The 24,909-nt window shown below is 39.2% G+C and overlaps 1 protein-coding gene and 1 long non-coding RNA gene across 24 annotated transcripts in view; one reads left to right on the top strand and one right to left on the bottom strand.

Annotated features, from left to right (window-relative positions):
• The window catches only part of Ankef1 (ankyrin repeat and EF-hand domain containing 1), a 73,769-nt gene that overhangs the window by 6,883 nt on the left and 41,977 nt on the right, over positions 1-24,909 (bottom strand). For 8 of the 23 annotated variants that reach the window (NR_172025.1, XM_087650980.1, XM_087650982.1 and 5 more), the window contains 8 exons: positions 24,322-24,713; positions 17,866-18,065; positions 16,662-16,811; positions 15,587-15,710; positions 11,348-12,170; positions 9,513-9,739; positions 1,343-1,503; positions 330-467 (listed from right to left, as the gene is read on the bottom strand). Coding sequence is in view for 22 of the 23 variants with exons in the window: in XM_087650980.1 (XP_087507106.1) it covers positions 330-467; positions 1,343-1,503; positions 9,513-9,739; positions 11,348-12,170; positions 15,587-15,710; positions 16,662-16,811; positions 17,866-18,065; positions 24,322-24,667 (2,169 nt within the window). In the remaining variant the exon portion in view is untranslated. Of the gene's footprint in view, positions 1-329; positions 468-1,342; positions 1,504-9,512; positions 9,740-11,347; positions 12,171-15,586; positions 15,711-16,661; positions 16,812-17,851; positions 18,066-24,321; positions 24,714-24,909 lie in introns of all 23 variants that reach the window. The other 15 variants (XM_087650994.1, XM_087650993.1, XM_087650995.1 and 12 more) reach the window with 8 other exon arrangements.
• The window catches only part of LOC108350472 (uncharacterized), an 85,347-nt gene that overhangs the window by 51,640 nt on the left and 8,798 nt on the right, over positions 1-24,909 (top strand). The window lies entirely within an intron of this gene.

Below are 24,909 nucleotides of genomic sequence, written 5' to 3'. Positions count from 1 at the left end.
GAGAAGTTACAATACCAAGTGTCTATATAATATGATGACTGAATGGCTCTAAGAAATGCCATTGATTGAAGAAGATTCCAGTCCCTTAAGGAAAATGTAATTACTAGTATAGATATAGTAACAAATGGAGCCAGACTTCTGGAGTTAACATTTTGTCTCAGAACCTGGCCAAGGGACCACCACAGAGGTGATTGTGAGACCACCACAGAGGTGACTGTGAAAGACAGATGCTGGTGTTTAGTCAGATGACCTGTGTAGAGTCAGCATGTGAAAAAAATGAGAGTGTATGCTCTCTGTTGTGTTATGGAGGCTTTCCTCAAAATACTCACCCTTTTAGGGATAAATGTGATATCCACTTTCTTAGTGAAGCCACTGGTAATCAGAGAATTGAGGTAAACCACATTATCCCTGTGTATTTTCTTCTCCTCTGTTATTGCTGGCACAGTGTAAATGGATGACAGTGTTCCCTGGAAAAACATTTTTAAAGTATAAATTGCTAAAATCAAGCACTCACTATACCTTTTTGTCTACATTTTACTTTGAAGTTAGGAAAAAAGGAAGTTGATAAAATTTGAGATAAGATAGAATATTATAAGTACTGTAGCTCTAGGCACGGCAAGATAATTAGTTTGCCTTGTTGGACTCCACTTAATTAGTCCTGCTGGGGACAGATAATCTGAGTTTTCAAGGTACCTATCCCTGATCTATGGCTATTTGTGCTATGGATACTACTAAAATGGTAACGGTGTGTTTAGCAGGGGCAGCATTTGGTAGAGACGCCACTGCCACAATCAGTCCACAATCAGAACTCTGTGTCTTCTGCCCAGTTCCCTGACTCAGCTCATTCTGCTCTATCTACGTTCCCTGGCCCCCAATGTGATGGCATGAAGTCTTTTATTCCTTTACTCTCATTGACTGGTCTCTGCCTTACAAGGATCTCCAGTGAACCATGTGTGCCCCTAAAGAAGCCTCCATCTTGGAAATGCACTTAGGACATCTTTACTAATAGCAATTTCTTCTTGACTGTCTTTTTCCTCTATGCTTGAGGCATCTCACAAATCTGTAAAATTTGGGACCATGTAGATACAAATTCAACATCAGTTCTTTTTTCAATATCCTAATCATTGACCCATCTGTATTTCATGTGGATTCTGTTTACAATGAGTACTGTATAGAATTTTCAGTAATAGTAATTTTCTTGCTAGATATGTCTTTGTAATTACTGCCAAAGGTTCACATAGGATGCTGCCCTCCCTTGCTGTACACAGCAACATAATGCCACTGTTGCCCCAAGAGCTTAAGGGTGTCCTGCTACTAGTTGGTAGCTTCTTTTTGTTTTTACCTCTTCTTTCTTAACATCTGTGCCTTCTGTCTTCAGTTTAGGAAGCTTGCTTTTCATTTTTTGATTATCTGTTGGTTTGGGCAGTTCATCTAGTTTTTCTTTTATCATATCAATTATTCTATAATCAGCATATGCCTTTGCAATATCCATGGCAGCATGTCCTGTTTCAAACACAAGCATAAATTGAAAGTTAAAATAAACCAATTTAATGAGAGACTATGCAGACAAAAATCAGCATGTTAACATATGGCAGTGCGAATTCACAGAATGTGATAGGTATTGTTCAGACCGAACCTCACCACCAACACCCAGATTTCAAGAGCTATATACTAACACAACATCCTTCTTAAATCTTTTGACCATGTATCCTAAAATATGAGTGATAAATATTAAATTATATTTTGAATATTAAGTTGGCTGTTGTTGCCGCCCCAATCCCCACCATATATTGTGTGTGTGTGTGTGTGTGTGTGTGTGTGTGTGTGTGTGTGAGAGAGAGAGAGAGAGAGAGAGAGAGAGAGGATTTTTTTCTTATCCTTCCTTCTATGTTTGTTGCAAGGAAGTAACTCCCTGCCCCCCCGCCAGGTGGCCTCAGAAGCTGATGCTCAAAAATGCTCTTAGACGGGTATTAGTTTACCACCAACATCACCACTCAATTCTAAATAACCAGTGCCACAAAACCAGTGATTCAGGGACAACTCAAAGAATGCTGATGTACAGAGCCTAAAGCAGTAGTGAGTTCCAACTAAGAAAAAGAACACCTCCAAATAGTGTTGGAACATGTGTGTCCTAGAGCTGTGAAGATCTCAAGACAAGGGGTTTGTCTAATATTAAAAGAACATCAAGGTTTTCAATATCTAGATGGCCAGTAATTATGAAATAAGAATTTTAGCACTGATAATCTCAGTATAACCTGTAAAATGCTCTGTATTAAGGACTAGAAACATGAAATTACTACAGAACTAAAACGTGTAGAAGTACTTGAAAAATGCTGACACCACTAGACTTACTAACTTGGACACGAGAAAGCAGGAGGCCGGAACCCTACACAAATACCTAGAGGAATTCTGAGGGTGAGAGCAATAGTGTTTCTAGAAAAGGACACCCATTGGCTACTCAATACCAAATGGTCAGCCTTGAAAACACACATACAAGTAACATTAAAAAGACTGAGAAGGGCAGACACCACCGGGACCTGAAGGGATCTGGTCAACAGTTCTCTGCACCCAAATCCCGTGGGAGGGAGAGCTAAACCTTCAGAGGGGCAGACACGCCAGGGAAGCCAGAAGAGACTACACTCTGCCCACATTTCTGACTCCAGAGGAAAACACCTAACGCCATCTGGGACCCCGGTGAACGGGGGCCCCAGGAAAAAGCAGCACAGGTCCTCCTGGTTGCCGCCCTCACAGAGAGCTCAAAAGCAGCCCACCACGAGCAACTTGAGCCACGGGACCACAGGTAAGACCAACTTTTCTGCTCCAAGCGACCTGCCGGGTGGACTCAGGACACAGGCCCACAGGAACAGCTGAAGACCAGGAGACAGGAAAGACTATACGCCCGAAAGAAGAACATCCTGTTCCTATAACTGGCTGAAAGAAAACAGGAAAACAGGTCTACAGCACTCCTGACACACAGGCCGCTAGGACGATCTAGCCACTGACAGATATAGCAGAACAAGGTGACACCAGAGAAAACCTGATGGAGAGAGGCAAGCACAGGATCCCAAGCAACAGAAACCAAGACTACATGGCATCATCGGAGCCCAATTCTCCCACCAAAGCAAACACTGAATATCCAAACACACCAGAAAAGCAAGATGTAGATTTAAAGTCACATTTGATCATGATGCTGGAGGACTTCAATAAAGACATGAAGAACTCCCTTAGAGAAATGCAGGAAAACATAAATAAACAAGTATAAGCCTATAGAGAGGAATCACAAAAATCTCTGAAAGAATTCCAGGAAAACACAATCAAACAGGTGAAGGAATTAAAAATGGAAATAGAAGCAATAAAGAAAGGACACAGGGAAACAACCTTGGATATAGAAAAACCAAAGGAAGAGACAAGGAGCCGTAGATACAAGCATCACAAACAGAATACAAGAGATAGAAGAGAGAATCTCAGGAGCAGAAGATTCCATAGAACTCATCAACACAACTGTCAAAGATAATGAAAAATGGAAAAAGCTACTGATCCAAAACATACAGGAAATCCAGGACTCAATGAGAAGATCAAACCTAAGGATAATAGGTATAGAAGAGAGTGAAGACTCCCAGCTCAGACGACCAGTAAATATCTTCAACAAAATCATAGAAGAAAACTTCCCTAACCTAAAGAAAGAGATGCCCATAAACATACAAGAAGCCTACAAAACTCCAAATAAATTGGACCAGAAAAGAAATTCCTCCCGTCACATAATAGTCAAAACACCAAATGCACAAAATAAACAAAGAATATTAAAAGCAGTAAGGGAAAAAGGTCAAGTAACATATAAAGGCAGCCCTATCAGAATCACACCAGACTTCTCGCCAGAGACTATGAAAGCCAGAAGATCCTGGACAGATGTCATACAGACCCTAAGAGAACACAAATGCCAGCCCAGGTTACTGTATCCTGCAAAACTCTCAATTAACATAGATGGAGAATCCAAGATATTCCATGACAAAACCAAATTTACACAATATCTTTCTACAAATCCAGTGCTACAAAGGATAATAAATGGTAAAGCCCAACATAAGGAGGCAAGCTACATCCTAGAAAGCAAGAAACTAATCGTCTTGGCAACAAAACAAAGAGAAGAAAAGCACACAAACATAATCTCACATCCAAATATGAATATAACAGGAAGCAATAATCACTATTCCTTAATATCTCTCAACATCAATGGCCTCAACTCCCCAATAAAAAGACATAGATTAACAAACTGGATATGCAATGAGGATCCTGCATTCTGCTGCCTACAGGAAACACACCTAAGAGACAAAGACAGACACTACTTCAGAGGGAAAGGCTGGAAAACAACTTTCCAAGCAAATGGTCGGAAGAAGCAAGCTGGAGTGTCCATTCTAATATCGAATAAAATCAATCTCCAACTAAAAGTCATCAAAAAAGATAAGGAAGGACATTTCATATTCATCAAAGGAAAAATCCACCAAGATGAACTCTCAATCCTAAATATCTATGCTCCAAATACAAGGGCAGCTACATACATAGAAGAAGCCTTACTAAAGCTCAAAGCACACATTGCACCTCACACAATAATAGTAGGAGATTTCAACACCCCACTCTCACCAATGGACAGATCATGGAAACAGGAATTAAACAGAGACATAGACAGATTAAGAGAAATCATGAACCAAATGGACTTAATAGATATTTATAGAACATTCTATCCTAAAAGAAAAGGATATACCTTCTTCTCACCACCTCATGGTACTTTCTCCAAAATTGACCATATAATAGGTCATAAAACAGGCCTCAACTGATACAGAAAGATAGAAATAATCCCATGCGTCCTATCAGACCACTAGGGGCTAAAGCTGGTCTTCAATAACAATAAGGGTAGAACACCCACATATACATAGAGGTTGAACAATGCTCTACTCAATGATAACCTGGTCAAGGAAGAAATAAAGAAAGAAATTAAATACTTCTTAGAATTTAACGAAAATGAAGGTACAACATACCCAAAAACAATGAAAACTGTGCTAAGAGGAAAACTCATAGCGCTGAGTGCCTGCAGAAAGAAACAGGAAAGAGCATATGTCAGCAGCTTGACAGCACACCTAAAAGCTCTAGAACAAAAAGAAGCAAATAGACCCAGGAGGAGTAGAAGGCAGGAAATAATCAAACTCAGAGCTGAAATCAACCAAGTAGAAACAAAAAGGACCATAGAAAGAATCAACAGAACCAAAAGTTGGTTCTTTGAGAAAATCAAGAAGATAGATAAACCCTTAGCCAGACTAATAAAGGACACAGTGTGTCCAAATTAACAAAATCAGAAATGAAAAGGGAGACATAATTACAGAATCATAGGAAATTCAAAAAATCATCAGATCCTACCACAAAAGCCTATATTCAACAAAACTTGAAAATCTACAAGAAATGGACAATTTCCTAGACAGATACCAGGTACCGAAGGTAAATCAGGAACAGATAAACCATTTAAACAACCCCATAACTCCTAACAAAATAGAAGCAGTCATTAAAAGTCTCCTACCAAAAAGAGCCCAGGTCCAGACGGGTTTAGTGCAGAATTCTATCAGACCTTCATAGAAGACCTCATACCAATACTATCCAAACTATTCCACAAAATTGAAACAGATGGAGCACTACCGAATTCCTTCTATGAAGCCACAATTACTCTTATACCTAAACCACACAAAGACCCAACAAAGAAAGAGAACTTCAGACCAATTTCCCTTATGAATATCGACCCAAAAAAGCTCAATAAAATTCTGGCAAACCGAATCCAAGAGCACATCAAAACAATCATCCACCATGATCAAGTAGGCTTAATCCCAGGCATGCAGGGATGGTTTAATATACGGAAAACCATCAATGTCATCCATTATATAAACAAACTGAAAGAACAAAACCACATGATCATTTCATTAGATGCTGAGAAAGCATTTGACAAAATTCAACACCCCTTCATGATAAAAGTCCTGGAAAGAATAGGAATTCAAGGCCCATACCTAAACATAGTAAAAGCCATATACAGCAAACCAGTAGCAAACATTAAACTAAATGAAGAGAAACTTGAGGCAATCCCACTAAAATCAGGGACTAGACAAGGCTGCCCACTCTCTCCCTACTTATTCAATATAGTTCTTGAAGTTCTAGCCAGAGCAATCAGACAACAAAAGGAGATCAAGGGGATACAGATTGGAAAAGAAGAAGTCAAAATATCACTATTTACAGATGATATGATAGTATATTTAAGTGATCCCAAAAGTTCCACCAGAGAACTACTAAACCTGATAAATACCTTCAGCAAAGTGGCTGGGTATAAAATTAACTCAAATAAATCAGTAGCCTTCGTCCACACAAAAGAGAAACAAGCCGAGAAAGAAATTAGGGAAATGACACCCTTCATAATAGACCCAAATAATATAAAGTACCTCGGTGTGACTTTAACCAAGCAAGTAAAAGATCTGTACAATAAGAACTTCAAGACTCTGAAGAAAGAACTTGAAGAAGACCTCAGAAGATGGAAAGATCTCCCATGCTCATGGATTTGCAGGATTAACATAGTAAAAATGGCCATTTTACCAAAAGTGATCTACAGATTCAATGCAATCCTCATCAAAATACCAATCCAATTCTTTGAGAGTTAGTGAGAACAATTTGCAAATTCATCTGGAATAACAAAAAACCCAGGATAGTTAAACTATCCTCAACAATAAAAGGACTTCTGGGGGAATCACTATCCCTGAACTCAAGCAGTATTGCAGAGCAATAGTGATAAAAAGTGCATGGTATTGGTACAGAGAATGACAGATATACCAGTGAAATAGAATTGAAGACCCAGAAATGAACCCATACACATATGGGCACTTGATTTTTGACAAAGGAGCCAAAACCATCCAATGGATAAAAGATCGCATTTTCAGCAAATGGTGCTAGTTCAACTGGAGGTTATCGTGTAGAAGAATGCAGATTGATCCATGTTTATCACCCTGTACAAATCTTAAGACCAAGTGGATCAAGGACCTCCACATCAAACCAGATACTCTCAAACTAATAGAAGAAAAAGTGGGGAAGCATCTGGAACATATGGGCACTGGAAAAAATTTCCTGAACAAAACACCAATGGCTTACGCTCTAAGATTAAGAATCGACAAATGGGATCTCATAAAACTGCAAAGCTTCTGTAAGGCAAAGGACACTGTGGTTAGGACAAAACGGCAACCAACAGATTGGGAAAAGATCTTTACTAACCCTACAACAGATATAGGGCTTATATCTAAAATATACAAAGAACTCAAGAAGTTAGACCGCAGGGAAACAAATAACCCTATTAAAAATGGGGTTCAGAGCTAAACAAAGAATTCACAGCTGTGGAATGCCAAATGGCTGAGAAACATCTAAAGAAATGTTCAACATCTTTAGTCATAAGGGAAATGCAAATCAAAACAACCCTGAGATTTCACCTCACACCAGTGAGAATGGCTAAGATAAAAAACTCAGGTGACAGCAGATGCTGGCGAGGATGTGGAGAAAGAGGAACACTCCTCCATTGTTGGTGGGATTGCAGACTGGTACAACCGTTCTGGAAATCAGTCTGGAGGTTCCTCAGAAAATTGGACATTGAACTACGTGAGGACCCAGCTATACCTCTCTTGGGCATATATCCAAAAGATGCCCCAACATATAACAAAGACACAAGCTCCACTATGTTCATAGCAGCCTTATTTATGATAGCCAGAAGTTGGAAAGAACCCAGATGCCCTTCCACAGAGGAATGGATACAGAAAATGTGGTACATCTACACAATGGACTATTACTCAACTATCAAAAACAATGACTTTATGAAATTCATAGGCAAATGGATGGAACTGGAAAATATCATCCTGAGTGAGGTAACCCAATCACAGAATAACACACATGGTATGCAGTCATTGATAAGTGGCTATTAGCCCAAATGCTTGAATTATCCTAGATGCACAGAACACATGAAACTCCAGAAGGATGACCAAAATATGAAGGCTTCACTCCTTTAAAACGGGAACAAGAATACCCTTGGCAGGGAATAGAGAGGCAAAGTTTAGAACAGAGGCAGAAGGAACACCCATTCAGAGCCTGCCCCACATGTGGACCATACATATACAGCCACCAAACTAGATAAGATGGATGAAGCAAAGAAGTGCAGGCTGACAGGAAGTGGATGTAGATCTCTCCTGAGAGACACGGCCAGAATACAGCAAATACAGAGGCGAATGCCATCATTAAACCACTGAACTGAGAACGGGACCTCCATTGAAGGAATCAGAGAAAGAACTGGAAGAGCTTGAAGGGGCTCGAGACCCCTTATGAACAACAATGCCAAGCAACCAGAGCTTCCAGGGACTAAGCTACTACCTAAAGACTATACATGGACTGACCCTGGTCTCCAACCTTATAGGTAGCAATGAATAGCCTAGTAAGATCACCAGTGGAAGGGGAAGCCCTGGGTCCTGCCAAGACTGAACCCCCAGTGAACGTGATTGTTGGGGGGAGGGTGGTAATGGGGAGAGGGTGGGGAGGGGAAGGCCATGTAGAAGGGGAGGGGAAGGGGTTAGGGGGATGTTGGCCCAGAAACCAGGAAGGGGAATAACAATCAAAATGTAAATAAGAAATAGTCAAATTAATAAAGATAAGAAAAGGCTGAGAAGGTTGTATTTATTTGTTTAGGAGTGTGTGTGTGTGTGTGTGTGTGTGTGTGTGTGTGTGTGTGTGTGTGTAACAACAAAGAAAGAGAGGTTATGAAGAAGAACAAGTTGAGGTGAGTCCATGGAAGTATTTAGGGGTAGGAAAAGGAAGAGAAAATGATGTAACTTTATTACAATATCAAAAATGAAAAACGATCTGTAAGAAACTTTAAACATAATTTTTTCACTTAATTTTCCATCAAAAATAAACTTTTAAATGCCTTGTAAATTATTACAATTAATAATGGCATTCTAAGTTTAGTGTGTGCATACAGAAATATACTATTTTATTCTATGTTCAAAGAGGTAGATAAACAATAGGTTTCTGTAGTTTGGGGTTAATAGCATTGCACTAAGGTATCCTTTAGTAGTCATCAGATTAAAGCCTATGCTAAAGATTAGGGCTGTGGAAAGTACCTCACAATGTAGCAGAGGAACTCTCTGTCATTTGAACCTAGTGCATAAGGAAAAGGCCTTTGGGCTTGGATTTCATGGTTCCTTCCATTTTATTACTCGGAATTTTGTTTCATTTGTTTTCACTCTACAAAGACATCAGCCCTAAAGACTGCAAATGTAAAGAGCCGAGCCTTCAAACCAATGACTGAAAATGGCCAGGGACCAGAGATACTTCTCCACCAGTTGTCAAAGGTTTGTGTTTCTGTCAGTACCAGGGAAACAAGAACAAAATCAACAGGGTTTGGAATTTGAAATCCGTCCCCCTTCTTTGGCCCAACCTTCGGCAATAGGAATGCGCACCTTTTCTGTTTTCCGTCTGGAATTTGGCGCCATTATCAAGTAGGTATTTTACAGTGTCCAGTCTACAGCTCTCAATGGCTCTGCTTAGCGGAGTGGAGTTGTTGATTGATGAGGCATCTATTACAGCTCCAGATTGAACAAGAAGCTCGACAATGTCTTGCTGGCCAGCATGGCACGCAAAATGAAGTGGAGTCCACAGGAAATTGTCTGTTGCATTAACATTTGCCCTGTATAATGACGCAAGCACGATAATTAAGACTTCTGGTTGTTTCAAACACTGGAACCTAAAGAGTCAAAGTAAAGAATTTCATGCAATTTTAACCTCGTTAAATTATCAATCAGAAGAGCTCTGAGGAGAGTAAATGGTGTCAGTGTTTTTACACTTCTATAGGCTCCTCAGTACTTCTGTTTGGCATTATTTAGCAGCCTTAACTTCCTCTGTGTGTGTGTGTGTGAGAGAGAGAGACTTTTCAAGCTAAGCAATATATATAATATATAAACAATATATAATATATACACAATACATACTAACAATATATTGTTTATATGTATTGTTATGCATATATATGTGCATAGATATGTATATCGTAGGAGCTGCAATTGGTGGAGACGCCACTGTCACAATCAGTCCACAATCAGAACTCTGTACCTTCTGCCTAGTTCCCTGACTCAATCTCTACTGTCTACGTTTCTCGGGCCCCAGTGTGATGGCATGAGGTCTTTTATTCCCTTACTCTCATTGACTGGTCTCTGCCTAACAAGGATCTCCAGTGAACCATGTGCGCCCCTGAAGAAGCCTCCACTTGGAAACACACACACATTATATTGTGTAAATACAATATGCGCACACATTATATTGTGTAAATACAATATACGCACACATTATATTGTGTAAATACAATATACGCACACATTATATTGTGTAAATACAATATACGCACACATTATATTGTGTAAACACAATATACGCTGTTTAAATTGTTGCTTCAAAAGCAACTTAGGTGCTGGGAGTTACATTTTTTGTAAAGCTTAAAAAAATCAATAAAATTCTAAATCTATTTCAGTGAAGATAGAAGCTGGGCAAAAAGGCAACATGTACATTATTCTCCTCCCTGTCTACTTTCTCTGCATGCTCTGAAATTTAAATGAGTGTTCATCATTTTAATATCTAAGTACCGTAATGCATTATATAAAATTTTAGTCCTTATTAGAGCTTCACTACTCAAGTTATTTTTTAGTTTTACAAGTCTATATTATGCAAATGAGTATCTTTGCCATAAAACACTTTAACAACAGCAAATGTCTTTCCTCCAGTGTTTGCAGTAATTGAGCTGATAAGAGCATTGCATATTTTAAGTCGTTTAATCATCAGTGAATTTGGAGCTGGGTCCGATTAGAACCTATTGCACACTTGGGAAAACCAAGGCATACAAGTGTTCTAAACTTGCTTCCCATCACACAACTGAGGCAGAAATAGCAATTAAACCCAGAAGTTGTTTTAGGTTTAAGAAATAAATGTAAAGACCATGCTTTAAAGAGCTTTCTAGAGGAAGATGTTCGCCTCTCTGGATGGACTTTGGGAAATGGAGAGGTAGGGATGTTTTTGTCACTGTGGTAGTCTGTCTGCTTGTATTTGCCTCATCTTCCATAAAAGTGGCAAATCAAAGGGTGCTCTATACCATCCCACCATCTAGGGGTGACCCCAAGACTTCACCTCATCCATGCCCTCCTTTGTCTGCATCCTCTTTTCAGATCCTTTGGGCTGTCCACCACAAAAGGACCAACAGACACCAAACCTGAAACCTAAAATCAAAAACAAAAACCTGAAAGCATACCCCCTTTCGAGAAGAAACTTGACCACATCAATGTTGCCGCTGGCACACGCTGTCATGAGGGGAGTCTTGTAAGTGTTGTCCTTCATATCCACAGGTATTCCTGCTTCGAAGGCCTTTTTCAGAGAGGCCAGGTCTCCTGCTTTGGTGATAAAATTAATATTTGCAAAGACCCTATTCGGATCATCGATGTACCATTCGGAATCGTCCTGGATGGGGTGCTCAGGCGGGTGGTCCCGGTTGAACCTGTTGGTGTCGGTGACATTCTGGTAGGTCTCAACCATGTAGTAAGGTGGGCCCCCATCTGGCCGCCTCGGAAAGGCATTCTCAGGGATGGTACAAATGGGGAGAGGCAAAACAAACTTGCCTTTCCTTGGCTTTTTGCCCAACCCTTTTTTCTTTTTCTTAGGCCCAAAAGATCCCAAGACAAAAGACTTGCTTAAGTATTTGGTTCCCTTAAAGAAGTCGTTAATGTTCACCCCACCTCCTCGGCTTTTTTCGTGCATTTGAGCAACAGAAAGCAACTGCTCTGGGGTGGCAAACTCTTGCCTCTCCTCCAGGGCCAGCACGAAGTCATCTTTGCTGACCACCCCATCGCCCCTGTCCACGAAGCTAAAGGCCTCCCGAAGGGAAGACTCGTGCTCTATGGACCAGTCGTGCAGCCTGAGGGCCCAGAGTGGGTTAGGATTTTTTACTCCTGGCTTAGCGAGTTTAGCTGCAGTCCGCTCTGCTCGACGAATTTCCTTGCTAGCAGCTTTGAAGCCTCCATCTTTCGCCACCATTCGGGGTGTTTTATGTTCCAAATTTTTCCATTTCAAGTCACATCCTAAAAAAGAAAGCATCACTGTTCTAAGAATATGGCAAAGTTATCTGCTTGGCTCCACAAAACAACACTCCCAACTATTTTCTTCATTCTGTATAGTCAGAAGTCTGTTCTTAAAACTGATGTATAAAAAAAAACAAACACCACACTTAGCCATTTGTAATTATCAAAGCAATCAGCAACTTATTTTCCTGAGACCTTCATTTGAATGAATTCGAAATCACTGGCTTACAGTATGTATCTGCTCATAGGTATCCCTGTAGATGGACAGCTTAGGTAAAATGAAGAGGTTTGAACAAATATCAGTGGGGTATTTGCTGGGTAGATGGTACTAACAGGGAAAAAGAGGGCGGGTACCCTAGAATTCAGTCAGAAGATTCTGGATCCAAACAACTCCTACAGGTTCCATCAGTTCAGACTATAGCAGGATGCTTCCTTCTTTTTTAATACAACACTTTTACATGCTGAAACAATATTTCATGTTTTATCCATTAATTGAAGATACCTTATTCTAACTTGCTGTTCTGTGTTAAGATCATGGCAAGAACCTTCACAGCTGGGAAACTAATTTGTTTAAGGCAAGCTAAACATTTCAGACTTGTGTTTGTATACAAGACAAATATTAAATTCATTATTTTAACTCGTTACTTAAAGATAAAATGTTAAAAGTCTGTGCGTTTCTAATTATATCAGGGAATGTTTATTGCTGCCAAGAAGGCTACAATGTGTCATGAGATATTAAAATACACTAAATAAATAAGTCTATCTATTAGGACATTTTGGTTTTTCATCTATATGAGGCTGGGCAGCTGTTTTGCCAGCATGGCATGATAGAAGCAGACGGGCAGCACTGTGGGAATTTGAATCTTTATTTCTTAGAAGAAAAAAGAGATGCCAATGATGCAAGCTTTGCCAGACCTGGGGGTGCAAGGCATGCTCCTCCTTCTATGTGTTGTAGAGAAGAGAGAAGACATCCGGAAATACGAGCAACCCTCTTCCCCTCAAAAAGGAGATGGAAGAGGAAAAAACTGCTAGCCCTGGTTTTCAATTCATTCTTTATTGGAATTGTCGAAGATTTATATTTATACTAAGGTTAATAATCTTAATAGTAATTAAAAAAAAACTCAGGAGGGTATGTGGCAATGGAACGCTTGCAAGTTTTACCCTGGAAAGTTATAAGAATAGTCATTTACTTGGAAGGAGATGGGGGGCAGTCACAGGAGGATTCCATAGCATGGTAGTGCCTCAGACATGCTGCTGCCTTCCTGTGACTACTGGGCTTTGTCTGGAATTCTAAGCCCATGAAATCTCTCAAGACATTTCCTGCATGTTCATCCCCCAACAGAAAGCTAAGAGATTTTTTTTTATTAACTTGAGTATTTCTTATTTACATTTTGAGTGTTATTCCCTTTCCCGGTTTCCGGGCCAACATCCCCCTAACCCCTCCCCCTCCCCTTCTGTATGGGTGTTCCCCTCCCCATCCTTCCCCCCCCCCCCGTTACCACACTCCCCCCCCCATCAATCACATTCACCAGGGGTTCAGTCTTGGCAGGACCGAGGGCTTCCCCTTCCACTGGTGCTCTTACTAGGATATTCATTGCTACCTATGGGGTCAGAGTCCAGGATCAGTCCATGTATAGTCTTTAGGTAGTGGCTTAGTCCCTGGAAGCTCTGGTTGCTTGGCATTGTTGTACATATGGGGTCTCGAGCCCCTTCAAGCTCTTCCAGTTCTTTCTCTGATTCCTTCAACGGGGATCCTATTCTCAGTTCAGTGGTTTGCTGCTGGCATTCGCCTCTGTATTTGCTGTATTCTGGGTGTGTCTCTCAGGAAAGATCTACATCCAGCTCCTGTCAGTCTGTACTTCTTTGCTTCATCCATCTTGTCTAATTGGGTGGCTGTATATGTATGGGCCACATGTGGGGCAGGCTCTGAATGGGTGTTCCTTCAGTCTCTGTTTTAATCTTTGCCTCTCTCTTCCCTGCCAAGGGTATTCTTGTTCCCCTTTTAAAGAAGGAGTGAAGCATTCACATTTTGATCATCCGTCTTGAGTTTCATTTGTTCTAGGCATCTAGGGAGATTTTTAAACCTACTTTAGCTTGCCCACCTCGTAAGAAACCCTTCTGGTGGTTAGCGGACTGGTGTTCCCTCTGCTCTTGTCTAATGACACTTCCAAGCACTCCACAGATCAGGGCCATGCTCAGACATTTGTTTTAGGCAAATATCTTAAAAATCACCCAGGAAGATGGAATGTCCCAGTATCACCAGGTTAGGCCTTTGTGCATAACCCAAGCCCCTGCCTTTATTCTCAGGGCTGCATCCCAGCATTTCATCCTAGGATGCATGATCAGTGGAGTTCATGTAGGATGATGTATGTCCCAGCAAGAAATCACTCAACATATTAAGGACAGTGACTGAGTCAGTCTTGAAAGATTACAATGTTTACAAACCCACATTGTTAAAAGTGAAATGTGAGAATAAGACGTTGAGAATGACAGATTGAAAAATAAGACTAACTAGACAGTTTGCTGGGCAAAAATTGCATATTGCATATGACAATTTGGTTATTTGTTGAAACCATTTATTGCTGGGAGAACTATGAGTTTATAAAAGTAAAACCAGGTCAACTATACTATTAGTTATATGGGCCTGTCAATCACATATATTAATGACTTTAAAGTTTATCTGTGGACGGCAGAAAAAACCATGTTTTTACAATACAGCTGTATGGATTTTTCTATTTTTCATAAACTAGAAAAAAATAAAATTCAACAAAGTACTAATGCATTTCTACTGGAATTCCACTTTGGATGAACACTCAACTAGTGGGTAACTGATAAGGATGGCTTCTGTGTTCAGCTTAACTAGTTAGTATGTCACTCTAATGAATTCTCTAAGCTGTACGCTGCACTAGATAACATGTTCCTTAGCTTGGGGAAGATCTACACATTACATGTTTGTTTACTTTCAAATTTTTCATAAATCTTTCATAAATGATTTTCATAAAACATTTTATTTTATTTTCCTTATAACTACAAACCACTCAGAAATGTTTCTTTCTTTCTTCAAATTTGACATGCATTTTAAAAATATAATAATTAAAATTTCAGGTAAGATAAAATTATTTTCAATTTTTTTCTCAAGATTAATGTTGGGACTCTTAAGAATATTGATCAATTATAAGCATTTTAATAGTTAACACATGAAAATCAAATGCCTTTTGATTTAGGTTTTAATTCCTCTTATTAGATTCATAATTCAATGGGCAACTGTATGAAAAAATTCAATTTTTATCCTACATTACGAGAGGACAGTGACTAAAGATTAAGTAGATGAAAAGTGACAAGCCTGAATTTTCTAATAATTTATGATACAGGCAGAACACAAACACATAAAACAGAAAACTACCAGACAATTTTACCTCGCTGAGCTATATATTTACAGCAATCTGCAAAGCCACCCATAGCAGCAAAATGAAGTGGTGTGTTCCCGTCCATTCCTATTAACCCCATTTCTCCACTGTATGCGAAGAGGAGCTTCAGTATCTGCAAAATAAAGAGAGAATAACAGGAGTGCTCAGTTAATGCAAGGCTGACAGCAGACCCTGCTCTCTGATCTGGCTATTGCCACCTGTGGCTACTGAAAATGCAAACGGAAATGAAGATTTCAAGTCCAAGTCTTTAGTCTTCTTGGCCACATTTAAAGTACTCAAAGGCCATAAGTATAGAAGGTTTTCATCATTGCCAAAAGTTCCAACAATCAGCCTGGATATAGATGACAGAAATGCCAGGCATTGTCACTTGGTGGCAGGTAACTTCAGAAAGTATCTGAGCACGGCAAATACAGAGAAGCAAATTCTTTACTCATTCCGGATTCTATGTGAGGCGTATCTTTATCAAAAAGAAAAGACACAAACAAAGGTAGTGTGTCGGAGCACAGAAAACTGAGTAAAGAATCTTTAGGTCAGATGTACAATTTTGTAACATAAGATAGTATTGATTCTGCTACAGTTCCTGGGGGCCTTGGTATCTGAGCGCTATGCTGCTACGGTGTCAGGATGTTTAGACTTAAATGCTAAGGAGTATAATTAGGTATGCGACAGCAAGACAAGAAATTTGTGGCCCTGTTCTCCCTATGGCAGATCACAGGAGACTTGAAGATTTCAGGAGCTATCAGAGGCATGACACAGCATAGTCCTAGGTGGCAAGACTTCTAAGTGTCACAGTGTCACTTCTAAGTGTCACTTCTAAGTGTCTACATAGAAAAATATTACTGGTAATATTCAGTTAATAAGTTAGCAAATATGCAGAAATATTAGTAGATACATAAAAGAGCTGGGATATGTGGTCAGAGTTAAAGTTTTATATTTGGGAAGATCAAGATAAAAACAACATAGGTAACTTAGAAAAATGCCTGCCTTAGTTTAACCTGCATGAAAAAGAAACAAAGAAACAGAAAGCTTTAATTGTCAAATTAAAGTGAAGAGCAATTATTACATCAAAAAAGCCTCCTTTGGCAGCAAAATGAGCAGCGTTGTGTCTATCGTTGTCGAATGTATTCACTTCACCTCCTCTCTCCAATATGCCTCGAACTAGTTCCAGAACCCCTTCTCTTGATGACTCCATCAAAGCCGTGCGCCCTGTGGACTGGACATAAGACAGATCAAATACCATTTACAATTTCATGCATAAACCACAGTCAATACAAATGTGGGCTGAATTCACTGGATCTTAGCTCTATGCTAAGAAGTCTAATGGTCTGTATTTTTGTTGCTTTCCCTTTCAAGAGAGGAAGCCCTCAGTCCACACCGTTTGTGACCAACTGGAATGGAACTTGAAAGCCGGAGTCCAGGTTGTTCTGCTTTCCCTTATAGGGATGTCACGGAAACTAAGCAGAGGGCCATGGAGAAAGCTGACTATAAAATGAGAGGGAGAGGGAGGGAAGGAGCAGCAGGCTAAAGTTAGGCAGAATTTGTTTTCTAATGAGAAGAAAATCTATTTCTGAATGTCCAGAAATGAAAATTACAAAAATTAAGGACCCCATATTAGCCAGCTGAAAGGAGGAATCAATACACATACATATATAGAGACAGATATAGAGATAGATATATAGATATAGATGTAGACATATAGATAGACATAGATATAGAGATATAGATATAGATAGAGATACATAGATATAGATATATAGACGCGTGGAAACAGAATTTTTTTTCTACGGAGATATATTTTGTTAGATAGCCGTGATATCATGTCTACTTGCTCTAATGATGCTTTGACACTATGGGTAACAAGGACTGATTTCCAAACACAATTAGCAAATAAAGTACAGAATGGAACCCATGTGAAGACAATAAAAGTGACTCGTCTTCAGCACATTGGAGAGAGATGAACAACCTATGAGCTGACCGGACAGATTTACCACCCGCCCCCCCCCAAAAATGTATGCTTTTTTCCTTTTTGTTTCATTTTGAGACAGATTCTCACTTGTGTGGAAGGCCTAGTATGTGTAGACCAGGCTGGTCTTGAACTCACAGAGATCTGCCTGCTTCTGCCCCTCAAGTACTGGAACTAAAGGCCTGTGCTACCGTGCTGGAGCCCAATTTTATCATGCGAAAGTGCAAAGCAACCACAGTAAAATAACGACTTGACTGTGTGGTATAGTAGAATAAGGAAATATTAATCACAGGGGTAGTCATACTGTGTTGATAGCATTAGGATTGGCTCCTTTCTCCAAAAATGTCAGGCACATGTCCTTCACATCGTGTGCTTCCTCGCAAGCTCTGAGGAACACTGGCTTCCCTTCGTAGGTGATATTGTTGACATCTGCACCGTGTTCCAAGGCAATCTGTGAACATCGAAAGTGCCGCTTCGTGGGCAAGATGCAATAAAACAACACACCTGCAGGAAAACAGTTCTGCCATGAGGATTCCTTGCCCAGTAATAAATGGCCAGCCCTTAAAACATACATACAAGTAACATTATACAGACACAAGAGGGTATATTTAGGAATATATAGATATATGCAAATGCATATATTAATAACTCATGAAAGGCCATGAATTTGAAGGAGAGGGAGGAATAGTATATGGGAGCGTTTGAGGAAAGAAAGGGAAAGGGAGGAACACTGTAATTAAAGTACAATTTTAGATTAAAATCTCAAAAAGAAAAAAAATCCACTTATATTTGAATCTGGCAAGAAAAAAGCAGAATTTCAAAGCGCATATGACATGTCTGATGGAGTTAGAACACAGCCACAGCTAAATCTTCCAGGACTTGTGCTAGGGGAGAACTGGAGCTTGGTAACTTATGGTCCATACTCCATGTGACTCTTCAAATCATCAGGGCTGTATGTGCCAGAAACTTCCTTGGGTACCGAGAGTTTCCTGGGAGTCCATTTATAGGGAGCAGGCTCTCTATTTCATAGCAGTAAGAAGAAAAACCAACATTGTTTTGTCATTCTGATACAACATTTTGTTTCGTCCCAAAGAGGAAAATGCTAAACATACACACCTGGGCATAGAGGATACTCTACATGTAAACATACTCTGTGCTAAACATGCACTATACACCAGATATTTTTACAACCTTAGCAAAGTGATGCTAAGCAAGCAGTAGATAAATAAGTTAAACTCCAAATTGACTTGGTAATGAGCTTGTGTCCCAATGTGGCTTTATCCAAAAATGAACTACAGCCCCAAAGAAACCTGTGACCTATAAAAATACACCACCAGAAAGATAGGAAACTGAATCATAAAAGGCAGGTAAAAATGTTCAGGTAAAAGACAATATTAATACAAAATTATTGGATGGCTTGTTTTTATATTAGCAAAGAAACTAAATATAATTCATTCACAAATAAAATACAAGACAAACACTGAAAAAACCCGAAGAGAATAGAAGACAAACAAAAAGAAATGTTTAGATGGAGCTAGTAGGACCTAAGAGAAGACACTAAAGATTGAAAGTCAAATTAGAAGCAACCAGAGGAACAGCAGAACCTACCCCAATTGTGGTCAAAGGCAGAAACTTACAAAATCAAGAGCTGACTCAAAGCCAAACAAAGATGACTCCTCACATAGTTCAATAAGAAAAGACAAATACAACAGAAAAATTGTAGAGCTACAATGACTATTTTGTGAATTAAAAAAAAACCCTGAATCTGAAGGGCAGAAAGGGAATCCTGAGCTTCAGGAAAACTTACTTAAAAACAGTCACTAGGAGGTAAAGCCAGGGAAGATGTTGCCTTACACACAAAAACCCAACTCCTTCCTAATGTGAAAAGTCAGGCTATTCCCAAGGATTCCATGGCAATATTACAAGCAAGAAGATCTTCTTAAAAGTGATTTTATGACTTTATAATATCACAGAAAAAATTATACAAGTCAAGCTGCTGCTCATATACAAAATCAACACACACACACACACACACACACACACACATACACGCACACACGCACACACATGGCAGACTAAGCATATAAGAAATTAGAAAAGTCCAAATGAGCAGGCTCAAGTACTTCATATAAAATATGAGCCTAACAGTAGGCCAACACTGCACGAGAATGTGCAATTTCTTCAACCACAGAAGTAAAAATAAATTGCTGGAGGAACTCTAGGTAGATAGATCATTTCATTATAATGCAGAAAGTATGTATCAAAAATTTGGAAGGGAGAGGGGAAGAGTAGATAACGTAAGCATGTGGTATTTTTTCATCTGCTGGAGAAACCATGATACTTCATGGCTGTAAGGAGACAAAGCAAACAACAATATTAGTTGAGAGGACAGAATGATTCACTTGAGAGCTAAGTGATTGTAACTGACAATAGGACTGAGAGGTGGAAAGTTCTTGTATCAACATGATTTTTCACAAAAGAATCAAAGGATACATCTGAAGATGGTGACAACAAGCAGGCTTAAGGATACAGAAAGCTCTCACATTAGCTTTTGAGGAAACTAAAATACTATTAGTTTTAGAAAAATAAAAAACCTAAAATATAAAATAAATAACATATAATTTTGTATCTAGTTACATATTAGATATATTTCACAACAGTGCTGTGAAATTGCTGGGAAGTTATAACTTCATAATGTACAATAAAATGACAGTACTGAGCCTAATTTATGGATACTTAGACACAGAAATTTTCACTATTAGAAATAAAGTTATACTAGAAAAACACCCTAAAGATATTTAATCTTTTATATAAGAAGAGACACCTAAAATAGGTTTACTCAAAAATTTGGAAATACAAAGATGGACTAAGGATAAAGAATTTATCCAGCTGCTCAAGGACCTAGGTTTATCTCCCTACAGGAGAATTAAGGAGGAAGGAAGAGTCAAATGCAGCTTTGTGCACCCAACCAATGAACAGAAGCTGCTGACCCCTCTGGTTGAATCAGAGAAAAACTAGAAGAAGCTAAGGAGGAGGGCAACCGTGTAGGAGAACCAGCAGTCTCAATTAGCCTGCACCCCTGAGATCTCTTAAGACACTGGCTCACCAACCAGGCAGCATACATGAGCTGAGGTGAGGCCCCCAACACTTACACAGCAGAGGACTCCTCGGTCTGAGAAGATACACCTAATCCTCAAGAGACGGGAGGCCCCAGGAACTTTAGAGGTCTGGTGGGGTGGGTGGGATGGGGACAGCCTTGTGGAGATGAAGGGAGTGAGGGTTGCGGGGAGGAGGTATGGGTTGTGGAACTCTTGGTGGGGGTGGCGTACCGGGAGGGGAATAAAGCCTGTATTGTAAAAATAAAGAAGGAAAGAAAAATGAAGGAAGGAATGGACGGAGAGGGGGAGGAGGGAGGGGAGGAGAGAAGGAAGAATGACTATCCTGATGGAGAGTCAGTTGACGTATGTAATTAAAAACAGAACACCAAAGGGAAAAACCATAGGAAGTAATTGCTAAGAGTCAACAACTACACCCATAAAGTCTCACTATGACTGTCCAAAAATGAACTGATGACACCAATGGACATGCCAAGAAGGATGGGGAAAAGTCCACACGTCCGTCCTCAACCTTACACAAACTACTGGCAACTGAAGGCAGCTGAGAGCAGGAGAGGAGGTCCTCCCGGGGAAGAGCACACCGATTGGTTGTCTCTTGCCATATGGTCGGTACTGAAACACTCATACAAATAATAATATATGAACCCAAAGGAATACATGTATATACAGACACATATAGGCATGAAATAACACCTGGGGAGGAAAGGAACCATGAATATGAGGGGGAGTGGGGAAGGATATAGGGGAGGGTTTGGGGAGAAGAGAGGAAGAGAAATACTCTAAATGCATTATAATCCCAAGGATCAAATTTTAAAATGCAGTTAAGAGCTGATCAAAACAAAATGGCAGAGAACCACACCAAATCAAACTCTGAATATAATACCAGACTACATGTATCACAAAAGCCCTAAAGTACTTATTAAGTGCATATTTTTTTTAGCAATGGCTTTTATAACTCATAGCTCAAAGCCTAAAGCCTGTGTCAGACCCTTTTAATGGCCCATTTAAATATTCCATATTTTCTTGTCTTGTAGAAATAACAGGCAGTCAGTCAGTCAGGAAACAGAATGTCAGTGTTAGAGCTGGCCCCGAGCTGGGGCTGTACAAGCCAACTTGAGCTCCCTCAGGGGTCTCGTGTTAACCGTGAATCAACTTTCAAGGTTATGTGTGAAAAAACACATTGCATTTATTTAACTTCGTATTTTGCTTCTCCCAACGGGACTGACATTGTTTTCCCCCATATTTTCATCTTTCTCCAACCTTTTTTAGCTTCATAGTAATTTGAATGGGCATAAGTATTACTCATGTGGCTGTTGCATTTTTACAAATATTTACTTGACCTTGTTCTTATTTTTCTTTGATATTTTGTTATTTGTTTTTAGAAAAAAGCTTTACATTTTTAGATTTTTAAGCTATACGTTAACTTTGGATATACTCTGTTTGATTTATATCTTGGTTCCAATTTAAGAAAATAAACTTTTCTTCATTACAGTGCTTTTGAAATTTATTCTATTTAACTTGCAGCATGTTTGGTTCCATGGGGGAAAACTGCATTACGGCCAAATAAACATTTAAAAATATTTTGATATTCTCCCAGCAGGAACAAAGGAGGATGTCTCAATTTGTTCTATTCTAAGGCTGGCTAGGGAATTCACTGATTCCATAGTTCATGGAAGATACTTCAGAAAATGGCATTCTATGAACCTTTAGGATGGGTTGTTCTCACAGTGTACCTGGATGAGCTGAAGTTATATAGACCAGGCTGGCTTCAAACCAATATGATCCTTTTGCTTGTGCATTTCAGGTGCTGGGATGACAAGCATGAACCTCTCTGCCCATCCATTTCACGAAGCTCAAAAGCAGCATTGTCAATGTTTAAATTTTTAAACCATATTTGACCTCTAAATGCTTCTAAAGTTTATTTTGCTATGTGGTTCGAGTGCATGCTGTATATCAGCTTTCAAGTGGGTAGTGAGTTACAAAATGGGTTTTCCTCCTGACAGAGAGAAAATATTAACGATGTAAAATGGGATTCATTCCATCAGTGTGTGTTAGTGTCAATGACTTTGTAGTTGTGGCTCTTCTCTGGGACAACTGATTGCATCTACCACTTTATACTGAATCTGTAATTCGTTTGTTAATTTTCATGACGTTGCCTCAACTCTGACCTCGAACTCAACTAGGCAAAAACCCCCAGACCACCATTTCCGGATTGATGGTTTGTCAGCAGAACAGCATGTGCAATAATTCTCAAAAGCCATGTGTAATATTTCAGTTATATTTCCAAATGTATTAAAATTTACCTTGTGAAAGTTGGAGTTTTAGCAAATCTACCTTAGTTTTCTCCAGTTCTTAAATGCAGTTCTTTTTACACTAACCTGGGAACCAGACAGGACAAAATTCACCTGAGTCCTAAGTCTAACACTACCATGTTCTAAAAAGTAAGGAATGATTTTCGTAAACAAGATTTTACGCTTTATCATGAATGATTATAATAATGTCTTCATGTGTAAAGTTGAAGCTAACCTCACTTGAAAGAATCTACCAAGTAGATTACCATACCTGTAATCTCATTACCATACCTGTAATCTCATTACCATACCTGTAATCTCATTACCATACCTGTAATCTCATTATACCTGTAATCTCATTACCATACCTGTAATCTCATTACCATACTTGTAATCTCATTATACCTGTAATCTCATTACCATACCTGTAATCTCATTACCATACCTGTAATCTCATTACCATACCTGTTATCTCATTACCATACCTGTAATCTCATTACCATACCTGTAATCTCATTATACCTGTAATCTCATTACCATACCTGTAATCCCATTACCATACCTGTAATCTCATTACCATACCTGTAATCTCATTATACCTGTAATCTCATTACCATACCTGTAATCTCATTACCATACCTGTAATCTCATTACCATACCTGTAATCTCATTACCATACCTGTAATCTCATTACCATACTTGTAATCTCATTATACCTGTAATCTCATTATACCTGTAATCTCATTACCGTACCTGTTATCTCATTACCATACCTGTAATCTCATTACCATACCTGTAATCTCATTATACCTGTAATCTCATTACCATACCTGTAATCTCATTACTATACCTGTAACTCATTACCAGACCTGTAATCTCATTATACCTGTAATCCTATTATACCTGTAATCTTATTATACCTGTAATCTCATTATCTGGGATCTGGAGGCTTCTTGCAAGCCGATTCAAGACTAGACTGAGATGAGACTCAGTCTGAAAAATTAAAAAAAGAAGCAGAAGAAGTGGCAGGAGGAGGTGTTGGTGGAGGAGAAAAAAAAAGGAAGGAAGGAAGGAAAAGAGAATGAAGGAAGGAAGGAAAGAAACCATCAAATACAGATCAATCTAATTGCTTTTATATGAGTGGGTTTTCAAAACTTATTTCCCTATAATATTCCTAAACTGTTTTAGATTATGAAGAGGCCATATATATATAGGTGCAGCAATGGACATTGACTCTTTTACTTAAGATCTTAATTTACTTCAAAAACTGGGAAATAAAAAATTGATTTCTTACTCTCTGGCTACAAAATGAGCACACTCTTCTCAGAATGAGGCAGAATGCGGCAATTTTACCTTTTCCTTCATTATCAACTATTGTCATATCAGCTTTGGCTTTGGCTAAGATTTCCATTGACAGTTCATGGCCCAGCTCCGCAGCTCTCATGGTCGGGGTACAGCCCATGTGGTCTTGCACATCAGGATGAGCACCAAGTCCAAGGAGAAAGCTAACCATGTCAATATCATTGGAGACGGAGGCTAAGTGGAGAGCACTCAGTCCATCAATGGGTTCAGTGAAGTTGATGAGCTCAGGGTATCCAAGCTTGGTCAGCTTCTCTATCTGCTTCTTGTCTTTGTTGCGAACACACTGAAGAACTCTGTAGATCTGTAAGTTCTCAAGTCTCTTGTCTGCTAAAGCCATGTTTGATGTTTACTTCTTTAAAACGCTTTCTAGACTAAGACGAAAACTCCAGAGCAGGAAGGGAAAACAAGAAAAAGGTTGCTACTGTTATTTCTCTTGAACTACAATATTTTAAAGCTCGAAACGATGCTTTTAAATATATATATATATATATTATAATTTAGTTCAACTGCTTCCAGAAAAAAGCGTTATATATAACTTAAAAACATTCCGCTGATGTAACATTTAAGGTAAGTTCAATT

This window comes from Rattus norvegicus, chromosome 3, assembly GCF_021556685.1.
Source record: "Rattus norvegicus strain SHRSP/BbbUtx chromosome 3, alternate assembly SHRSP_T2T, whole genome shotgun sequence".
NCBI lineage: Eukaryota > Metazoa > Chordata > Mammalia > Rodentia > Muridae > Rattus > Rattus norvegicus.
The sequence above is the reverse complement of the archived record's forward strand: the minus strand, read 5'-3'. Positions and strand labels throughout refer to the sequence as shown.